The following is a 10,983-nucleotide window of genomic DNA, read 5'->3' as shown; positions in this document are numbered from 1 at the left end:
ATAAGCGAAAAAGAAGATATTCTTCTTTTTCACCTAACATACTCTCTCGAGTATGATGAGAAAATCATACTCGCGATCATTCATGTGTCATTATTCTTTCATATGCCACTTTTTATCAAAGATGTAAAATAGTCACACTAATATTAAAAGTAGTGCAGTAATCAAACGGTTTAAATTAGGACACGTGGCTCTTTTAGTAGAGACTTATGTGTCCTTAAGCGTTTGATTCTGAAAACAAGAGAGTGGAACAAAGAATGAAAATGTGCGAGTGGGGAAAAGCCTTTCCATGTTGGTGGTGTTGCATTCTTCATCATGATAATTTAGAATTGTAAGTCTCATTCAGAATCCTGACCGGTCTGTGTTCTTCAAGACGCCCTCTTTTTCATTTTGTGTCTTTGTTCTCTCCTTGCATGCATCAGTACCGCTACCTTTTCTTCCTGGCACGAAGAATGGTTTTGAAACCTCTCGTTTTTTTTTCCTTTCTCTTTGATTGATTTTGTGTAAGATACGAGGTTGAGTTGAATTTGTTTTGAATAATTCCTTTTCGTTGTTTGCTTGTTTTGTGCAGAGCTGAACCTGTGGAAGTGCATTCCGGGTTCTGCATTCTCCGACCGGTAGTGATTCTGCAACTGGGTCTTGTTTTTGCATCAGTGGTGAAACTTGTTTTCTAGGGTTTGACATTTTTTTTTGAGTGGGTGTGTTTGGTTAGTTAGTCAAGAAGAGATTTTTTATTCCTTCGAAAAATTTCTGTTTTGCATGTGAAATTTGTTTCCCTGTTCTTCCGGAGCTGTATTTTTTTATGTTTTTTCTTTTGTGGTATTGTTTTTGGGGATTTTATGGTACCTAGTATTGCCAAAAAGCATTTGGAAATTGCCCAGCTGCAAGGCAGCCACTCATTGCTGTTGGATTGTTGTGCAGCAACCCAATTTCTTGAGTAGTGTGAAGCGATACTTTTTTTCTTTTTGTGTAGGTAATGTTTTGTGTGACACATGTGTTTAGCGTGAGGAATGCTATTAGTCAAGTTGATGTTTTGGATGTTGGCTCGGGTGGGGTGGTATTGAATGTCACAAAAAGGGTTGTAAATAGGCAGCTAATTGGTTGATCTCGTGTTTTGACTGAGGTTAGCCTATCCAAAATGATCATAAGTGTTTTCATGTTGCAAATGTTGCATTTTGATATGGCACCAAACCCCCAAAAGTCTTTGAGCCAAATACCCCCAGATTCCTTTCATCATACCATTTGACTCTTTCCAACTAAGTAAATGGGATCATGGTCAATTTTCTCCATTGTTGCTATCATCAATACATGTCATGGCTATCCGTTCTCTCTCACCACTAGCAACCGATGTTGTCTAAATCACGAGGAAACTTGTAAACTGAATCAAGGGATTGTGTGCTGCATTGATCCCTCCGATCCTTAGAAGTTGGGGTTTGACAACTCGGCATACTGAATCTAGGGGTCACACGATGGCACACATACCTCTTGACACTGCTGTTGAGAACAACCATAACTGTTGCTTTTGCGATTGAAACACTCACGAAGCTCACGTTGCCACTATCTTCACCATTGTGAGCATCACAACACTCATGACCATTGTCGTTAGTGTTGCCTTCGTTTACTCTGGTCCTATTATACTCTCTCTTTGATTCTATTGCTATGCTCATTTTGTCTTTCCTTCAAATTCTATAGAGATTAAAGGACCTATTTTTAGTTGTAAAGATATGGATCTTAATTTTGAAGACTTATTGAGTTATTGTTATCATCTATATCATTTTCAATGCATGCGCAAGTCTATGAATGTAATTTTTTGTACACTTATAACTCTTATGAATCGTGTTACAATTTTTTATCCCCTTTTTTATCCTCTTACAATCCTCGGGTTTAAAAACATTGTCAACAACCACAATTCTACTTTTTTTGTGTGCAACTCATTATATTTGTATTATAGTTGTCAACCATGCGCCATTTTGCCACAATAGTGGGATGGTGGAGTGAAGTCAGCTCCTTGATGTTGTCATCAGGAATGCCATGCTGCCGTTCATGCTTTTGAAAGCACGGTCAAATGTGGGTTTCATGGCCACTTGTATGCTTAGGTTGTTGATATTGAAAAGCACTCCTTAAATTATGTTGTGTTTGGGTTTTCCCTTTTTAGGGGTGAGGGACTTGTAAAATCACACTTTTATATTATTTGAGCCTTTCTTCCCATAAGTCTCCTTGCATTGTTGCCCTATATAGCACTGGGTCTATTTTAACTTGTGCTATAATTGCCAAACCATCTTTTGAATTTTGAATTGTAAGATTCATGTACAATTACTATATATAGTATAATGTAAATACTTTAAACTAGAAATAGATAAAAGCAACATTAAGCAAAAGTCATAAAAAAACAAAATGAGTTCACTTCTTAACATAGTATAAGTGTTGTTGGTTAGAGTCTATTATAACAAAGTTTGTTGTTTGTTGGATCTATTGTTTCACTCGCTATTGGATTGTTAGTGGACAGTTTCTTAATGTTTAGTTCCACGCATGAGATTCTCGGCATGAAAGGGTGTGTTGGAAATCCTATATTGACTAAAGATAAAGCCAATTTACAGTATATAAATGGGTGCAAACCTCATCTTATAAGTCAGTTTTGTAAGATTGAGTTAAACTAGAATCCACTTCTTAACATTAGAAAAAATAAAAACGAAACATTTAATTAATTGAATAAAGAGTACTTGAAGGGTAACAAAATAATCATCCTGTCCCATGGAGGGGTTACAGATTGTCGAATTAGATGGATTTTGAACTAGATTATATACCAGAGAAACTGAAGAAACCTTATTCCACTGGGTAACGTTGGCTACATGGGTTATATGATGTTATAATCAGTGTATAGTGTTGTTCTTGGTTATAGTTAATGGTCCTTTTATTTTTGCAATGGCTAGTAGTGCTACCTCTTGGAATTCGCTGTTTGGAGTTTTTTGGGTGAATCCTAGTTTTCCTCCCACTGTTTTAAGCTGTTTAGATTGACTACCATTGCCTTGTAGTGGCATGCTGAAGATTTCTGTCTTGAACACTAGTCCAATTCAATTGGTTTTTCGGTGAATTGAGTTCATGAATCGTGGTAAATTGTTTGGTTTGACTGGTATTCCTACATGTGATTAGGTTTGTTTGATACTAATTATTAATAATAAAAAAAAGGTATAAAGAAAGGAAAATTCTGTATTGATTATACTGAATTTTGTGCAATTGATGACTTATGTTTTCAGCAACTATGTATAAGCTACAGCTGCACTTCTAATTGGCCAATTCTGACACAGCTGTAAATAACAAACTAACAGAATACAACTAATAAAGAGTTATTCATTCACACTAATTCTGTTACTTCTGTGCTTGGGCAGCTTAAATACCTGTGTTCTGCCAAGCTGAGAGATTGAAGATGGTACATTTTACTTGTCATTAACTACTACACTTTTTTTTTTCTTTTTCGGAGCATATGTAGCTCTGAAAAACTTTTCTTTCTTGCTTTTTCTTGCTTCTTAGCTTTTGTTCTCTTTCTGGACAATTATTGCAGGGAGGAGATGATTCCGCTGTGGAGAGTGATAATTTTGACTGGAACACTGAAGATGAGCTTGAAATTGAGAACTATCAGTCTTCATCTTCATGTTTAACTGTTCCTAATGGAGATGCTGTTACTGGGTCTGGAGAGGTAAGCTTTTTCAGACTTTTCTCATTGCAGATGTATTTAATATGATAAACCCAAATGATAAGCTGATCTCGCAGGTCAATGGGGAAAAAATTCTTCAGAAATCGTATAATTTTTTTTTTTCATGTATAATATCTATTTTACAGCTTAGGTTTTGCGGAATTCATACATGTATTAATTTTTCACTTTTTCACAACAGAACATTGTGTCTTTTGATCTATTGAAGCAACCTCAGTTGGAAAAGGCTGTCATTACAGTTTATGTTTCTCATTTCATCGTAGCTAGCTCTTCATGAATCAGTTTCTTCTTTTCTATTGCTGTTTTGTGGGTTTATTTAATGATTTTGCATTCCCTCCTTGATTTTAGTAACCTTAGTGTATCTGGTTGTATAGTTTAAGGCAACTGCGGCATTTGGAATACAATAATTAGAAGGTTTATAACTTTACTTTCAAATACTCACAAGCTGTTACCTTTCTTTTGGTAGTGTCACTTCCTCTATTTTATTGCACACACAAAATATGTTAGATTCTTTGCATTTTCTATTTTTTATGAGATCTCTGTCTGCTATCGTTAAAGGGATTCTGATTGGGACTTGGGTATTATGGGGTGCTTAGTCCATTGCAGAGTGGTATGAAATTTTTTATGAAGTGTTTAACTGTTCAGTTCTCCTCCTTTGACACCTAGGCCTTAGGGAGGGTTCCCAAAGTGCTTGGGTGCTTATCAGATTCTATTCATTTTCTTTGCTAACTTTATGGTTTTTGCAATTACCCATTCTATTAAGCATATTTTAAACCCAATGAAAAAATACATTCTTGTGAACATGTATGAAGAAATAACATTGCGTAAAGGAAATAGAGTTTTTAGCTACTAATGTACATTCTCTACCTCTCAAGGCAAGCTCGTCTGCAGTTTTGGCTAATTCCAAGGTGTTCAACCACTTCATTGGCATGGGATTTTCTAGAGAAATGGTTTCTAAAGTAATTCAGGAATATGGTAAAAACATTGCTTCACTCTATTTGAACATAGATTTGATTATAAAGTTCACAAATAATATTGCCAGATGAACTTCTAGGTGAGGAAAACGAAGATAAGCTACTTGAAGAACTTCTGTCATACAAGGTGAGTTGATATTTTAACAAGTCCTTGAGCTATTATTGAATTTTAAGCAATTTCTCTGCTGTAGTCGTCCCACCTTATATTTACTAAATTAATAGTTACATTTCCATATTGTGGAGTTGTTAGCATCTTGCAAACAAATGAATTGTGAATCATTGCTGGTTTTCATTTGTAGTTAATAATGGTAAGCCTTGCAGAGTTTTTAGCATTGTATAATATACATAAATGGATTATGAATCATTGTTGGTTTTCATTTGGTAGTTAATGATGGTAAGTTTTCTGTGTAGTGACTTGGAGGTGACAAATTCTAATGTTGAAAACAGTTTCTTTGTGTGAGTTTAAGGTTGCATCCATCTACCCATAGCAGTCATAGTGTGTAGAATGAAGTGTAGTTTAACGGAAAGACTGTGAACTGCTGTTGGATTCAAATAGCAAGTGGTTTTACATAGTGGCCAAAATTGTGGATTTTCTCGTGCTGTCATTATATTGGTGCTACCCCTATAAATCCTTCAAAACCCCATTTTTATTCCTGGAACATGGTTGTTTGGGTTACTTTTGTGTAAAGTATCCCAGACCTTCATCTGTTTTGAACTGTGACTCTTCACATTTTATAAGAATTTTATTCAAGTGTTCTGTCTTTTGAATTTCCCTGATTCCATTTTGCTATTTTTTATGTAATTTGCTATATACTTTTTCTTCTAATATGACCATCATCTTTCTCTTTTTTCTTTTACATCATTACAATGTTTTTAATGCTTTCTAGATTGATGATGATTGTGTGTGTAAGCTGTGACTTATATTCATCTTGAATTTGTTGTATTGTGCATTTTCTTTTGTTTTTAGAGTATTTTTATGTGTAGTATATGCTATTTAGTTTGTATTCTAACATTTAAAATATCTTTTGTCCCACTTTCTGGTATCCTTCCGTAGTACTTTCTGAATTGGCTGCCACACATAGCTATTTGAGATTGATAACTATGGAATCCTAACTCAAATTCCACATTTGTAGCAGACATGTTATTGCAATCATTTTGCAATGATATTTTGGTTCTTGTAATGAAATAAAGTTACTGAGTACCCTATTATAGACAAGATTAGCAACTTCAATTATGCTGCACCTGTATGAAATTTAACCAGTAAACTGATGGCTATATATTTTCAAACTTGGTGGTCAATGCTTGCTAAACAAATTATGCATAACATTTTGAATTTGATTCCATCTACTTGTTATTATTCGTTCCAATTATTTATTAAGAACGTATACGTGGAGAAAAAGCTATATTAAAACTTATAGTTATTAAAGATCGGAGTAAGCTTTTATCAAAAGTTATTCATCTTTCTTTGTTGGCTTACAATGCGCATCCCATTGTTTATAAAATAATTGAAGATTAAAGAGTTTTATTGTATTAATAACCTCCATCCTCCCATTTCTTTTCCTTTCTCTCTTAATAGGATATTTTGTCAAGAATTTATTTCTTCCTTTCAATACAAGTTTCTTTTGGAACTTGTTATGTGACTTTCTGGCCAAGAAACTCTGAAATGATTGCAATTTTTTTTTCCTAATTTTGTCTTGGCTAGAGTTGCAAAATATAGGATGGGGTTATATGAGCAGCTAGATCACCCTATAATGGCAATGATATTTACCAACTTCAATGTGTGGTCTGTGGTTTTCTTGTGCATATAATTTCTCCTTTTTTTCACCCTTCACCTGTTATACTTTGTTTTGTTTTTTGCTTTGCTGATTTCTTCTAGATTTCTTCCTTACATCTTTAATATACCATTTGCATACTATAATATGTTGGCTGTTCATGTTACAGTTATCTTGGTGCATTTTGTTTTCATATTTGCAGGCTCTAGAAAGTTCTCCCCAGCCACAGCAGCGTATTGAGCGGGATCCTTCTTCTTCAGAAAATGCAGGGAGCTCTTGGGATGATTTGTCAGATACTGATATTTTTTCTGATGATGAAGTAATCTCTGCTCTATGTTTTGACATATATTTTTAGAGTTTGTATGATTTGATTCATTTTATATCTTGTTAGTTTTTGCCTTAAGTGTCATCATCTACTTGGATGGTTTCTCCTAATTCTATAGGACATGCAATTAGACATGTAATCATTTTCAAACATGTGGCACCACAGGGGCTTGTACAATTTCATTTTCCTACTAAAAATGAATTTTCATCCTGCTTCCATTTGATTTTACAAATATTTATTTATGGGGAATTGCTTATGCTAGGATGTAATATAGGAACAGTTTTTGTATTATGAGATATAGCTTGCTCATTTTATATTTTTGCAGGAAATTGCAAAATCTATTTCTCAGAACGATGATACATTACAGACTTTGGTGAAAATGGGGTACAAGTTGGAGGAGGCTTTAATTGCCATTGAAAGATTAGGTGTGTTTTGCTTCCATTTATATATTGGTGTGGGTTATTGGCATGTTATTTCTGCAAAAACGAGAGAATTATTGTACTTCATATTTGTTTGCTTGCCTGATTCACTTGCCATCTTTTATTGATTTTGAGCACGTGGATTTATGTCCCTTGTGCAGTTCAGCCATTAGACAAATAAAGAATATATTTGTTTTCTATGAGGTTTAACTATTGATATTGGTTACCAGTTGTTGGATATTTTATACGCACTCTTAGCACAAGTTATTGTCATTGCCAAAACGAACCTGTTAAAGCTTTTCTGGACGAACACTTCATATTGTAATTCCCAATGTTACATTGTGTTCATTAAACGTGATTGGATGATATTTTTGTTAGAGATACGAGTTAATTATGTTAGAGACATGATTTGATTGCATTAAACAGGGAGATATGATATGATTTGATAGGGAAATATCTTACCAAATGTTTTCCATCATTTGGTATTAATGTTATTCATTATTATTGTATCTCTTGTTTATTATGAATAAGAATACTTGTGTCTACCCCAACACACGAAATTCATTATATTCCTTCTTAGTTTTTCTCTTCTCAACATGGTACCAACGTGCCACCATCCCTTGTGATGTGATCATTTCATCATGGTATCAAAGCCTAACGAGAATGGAACTCAAACCCAATGAACATTTTTATATCTAAACACTGCGTAAAGTATGCCTTAGTTTAGTACCATGTTTCACAAAGAGCAATCATAGCCTTCTTGAAAGATCCAACACTTCATTTAGTTTTGTAGAGATCATGATCTGCTAAGCATGGGTGCAAGTCCTAAGAACAAAGCAGAAGACCTAATAGTCTAATAGTTTTGAAGTTATAGTAGGAACCTTTTTAATGAATCAATACCATGCCATCACTCTATTCCACATAGTAATCCATGATGGAGTTTCCTCATTCTCTAACTTTTATAATCTCCCAGCTGAGTCCTACCTGCTGAATGCATATCAATCTGCATTTTATATAATTGTATACTCGATACAATACACAGAACATCAAGGCATAATAGTTCCCTTGCCGGGAGATTACCTGTTCCAATGTCCACGTTGGTGACAAATTCATATCAGTTTGGAACCACCGTTATTGTATCTAATAGATAAAGAAAATCTTCTTATCCAGTCACCTTACGAATATACTGCAATTACTTTTAGTCAAACCAAGAGAATTTTCGATTGTTTAGTTGCTAACACTATAATTAGGATTTACATGGAGGTATCACTTTATGGCTAAAATGGGCTGATCTGTGGGAGGGGGACTATGTAGTAAAAGAAAGCCACTGTAAGATTGTTCAACTTTGTATAAATAAGCTAATAGAAGATGAATGTTGCTATTCTGCCATAAATCATATTAATCAAATTAACTTGGTCAACCACAATAATAATAGTACTAAGTTAATAACCTTTCATGGCCTCTGTATTTGCTTGTGTTCCCATGTTTACAAAATGTCTTGTTAAATGAACTTTTTCACTGTCTATTTTGTTGTCTCATTTTTCTAATTAAATGTTACAGGTCGAAATTCGTCACTTGAAGAATTGGTAGATTTTATAGATGTTGCTCAGCTAGCAAAGGCTGAAGATGCTCTTCTACCGCCTGAAGAAAAGGTAGCAACGTAGCATATGCCATATTGGTATTTTGTGATGAATAAAGACATTCAATGCATATATACTATTCTGGAATTTTTCCTTAAAGTTATCTAACATCATCCATCTGTTGCTGTCTCCCCCCTCATTTATTTGTCACACAAGTTATTTTGTTGTTATTTTTGCAGCTACAATACAATGACTATACTAAATCCAATAAACGAAGATTGTATGATTGTGAAGTGTTGGGAAGGAAAAAGCCTAAGGGGTGTGAGAAGAAAATTGTCAATGAAGATGATGAGGAAGCTCTCCATCTTCCAAACCCAATGATTGGGTTTGGTGTACCTACAGAGTCAAGCTTCATAACACACAGAAGGATTCCGGAAGATGCCATTGGCCCTCCTTACTTCTATTATGAGAATGTGGCCTTAGCACCAAAAGGTGTTTGGCAAACAATTTCTAGATTTTTGTATGATGTGGAGCCAGAATTTGTGGACTCAAAGTTTTTCTGTGCAGCAGCCAGGAAAAGGGGCTATATTCACAATCTCCCCATCCAAAATAGGTTCCCACTTCTACCACTTCCACCGCGTACAATACATGAGGCTTTCCCCCTAACAAGGAAGTGGTGGCCCTCATGGGACTCAAGGACCAAACTTAATTGTCTGCAAACATGTATTGGCAGTGCAAAACTAACTGAAAGAATTAGGAAAGCTGTAGAAAACCATGCTGGAGACCCCCCTGAGCATGTACAAAAGTACGTTCTTGATCAATGCCGGAAATGGAATCTGGTTTGGGTTGGAAGGAATAAAGTTGCTCCTCTTGAGCCTGATGAGGTTGAAACACTGTTAGGCTTCCCAAGGAACCACACCAGAGGAGGTGGAATAAGTAGGACTGACAGATACAAGTCACTTGGCAATTCATTTCAGGTATGATAATTCTCACATTCTTTTAAAATAATGACTCCTCCACAAAGATCTTTCTGGATGTATTCACTGTCATAAAGAAATATGATTCTCCTTGGAATTATCTAACAATGTTTCAACTTCTAGAGTCATCAGGTAGAGGAAGACCAAGAAAATAGAATGAAAAAAAGGATTTATATAAAAATGACACCTTTGCTAACTTCTGTTTCAGCATGTTTTCTTTTTATGGAACTTCTTAATGGATCATGGATTGTGTGAAAGTAGTGGTTAATGCATCTATGTTTGTATGTAAATTTCTCTTATGGGTTCAGTTGATTTCAGGTTGACACTGTGGCATACCATTTGTCAGTTCTGAAAGATATGTATCCTGATGGTATCAATCTTCTTTCTCTCTTTTCTGGAATTGGTGGAGCAGAGGTAGCTCTTCATCGGCTCGGCATCCCTCTCAAGAATGTAGTGTCTGTTGAAAAATCAGAAGTGAATAGGAATATTGTTAGAAGTTGGTGGGAACAGACAAATCAGAAAGGTAATTTGTATGACATGGACGATGTAAGGGTGCTTGATGCTGATCGTTTGGAGCAGCTGATGAGCACTTTTGGAGGCTTTGATCTTGTTGTTGGTGGCAGTCCTTGTAATAACCTGGCTGGTAGCAACAGGGTCAGCAGGGATGGACTGGAGGGAAAAGAATCCTCTCTGTTCTTTGATTACTTTAGGATTCTGGACTTGGTGAAAAATTTGACAGCCAAACACAGATGATCTTTCTCCATTTCCCCTTTTGTATTTAATCCAAACTTTTTAGGATCTTTATGCAACCTCAAATATTAGAGACGGTTACTTTTCTCACCCCATTTTTGTTGCCAAAGCAATGCAACACTTTCAAATAAAAACATTTATCTTAAAATCTCTTATTTTAAGGTACTATTTTTTATATGATTTTGTTTAGAAAATAGTACTATCGTTTTAGAAATGAAATTTTCAAAAGGTACAATAAAAATAAATCAGAAATTGGTGAATAAGAGAGATGTAGAATGTTCAAATTAGTTGATTAGTTATGTTTTATTGTCGATGGTTGATATTTTTTAACTGTAATATGAAAAAAAAAAAAATTTCTCAATTGATATTTATTAACCGAGATTGTTTTCAATTAGTGTTGAACACATTAGTTATTTGAACAATGTCGTGGTTAAATCGATTACATCTAAAACTAAAATTGCATTAAAAGAAGATTACAAA

At 34.8% G+C, this 10,983-nt stretch overlaps 1 protein-coding gene across 3 annotated transcripts; it reads left to right on the top strand.

Moving 5' to 3' along the window:
- Window positions 1–259: 259 nt before the first annotated feature.
- Window positions 260–10,656, top strand: LOC106771864 (DNA (cytosine-5)-methyltransferase DRM2). 3 transcript variants are annotated; one of them, XM_014657878.2, is made up of 11 exons: window positions 260–328; window positions 569–614; window positions 3,384–3,424; window positions 3,557–3,691; window positions 4,582–4,681; window positions 4,761–4,807; window positions 6,655–6,771; window positions 7,103–7,202; window positions 8,757–8,848; window positions 9,016–9,753; window positions 10,072–10,656. In XM_014657878.2, exons 3-11 carry the CDS (start codon window positions 3,422–3,424, stop codon window positions 10,504–10,506), a joined length of 1,767 nt encoding a protein of 588 aa, XP_014513364.1. In that variant the 5' UTR covers window positions 260–328; window positions 569–614; window positions 3,384–3,421; the 3' UTR covers window positions 10,507–10,656. The 3 variants fall into 3 exon arrangements, with proteins under 3 accessions (XP_014513364.1, XP_014513357.1, XP_022637107.1); XM_014657871.2 differs by having other exon boundaries at window positions 315–452; XM_022781386.1 differs by lacking the exons at window positions 260–328; window positions 569–614 and adding an exon at window positions 664–1,568.
- The last annotated feature ends 327 nt before the right edge of the window (window positions 10,657–10,983 follow it).

The sequence above is a fragment of the Vigna radiata genome, chromosome 1 (genome assembly GCF_000741045.1).
Source record: "Vigna radiata var. radiata cultivar VC1973A chromosome 1, Vradiata_ver6, whole genome shotgun sequence".
Classification (NCBI taxonomy): Eukaryota; Viridiplantae; Streptophyta; class Magnoliopsida; order Fabales; family Fabaceae; genus Vigna; species Vigna radiata.
This window is presented reverse-complemented; position numbering and strand designations above follow the sequence as displayed.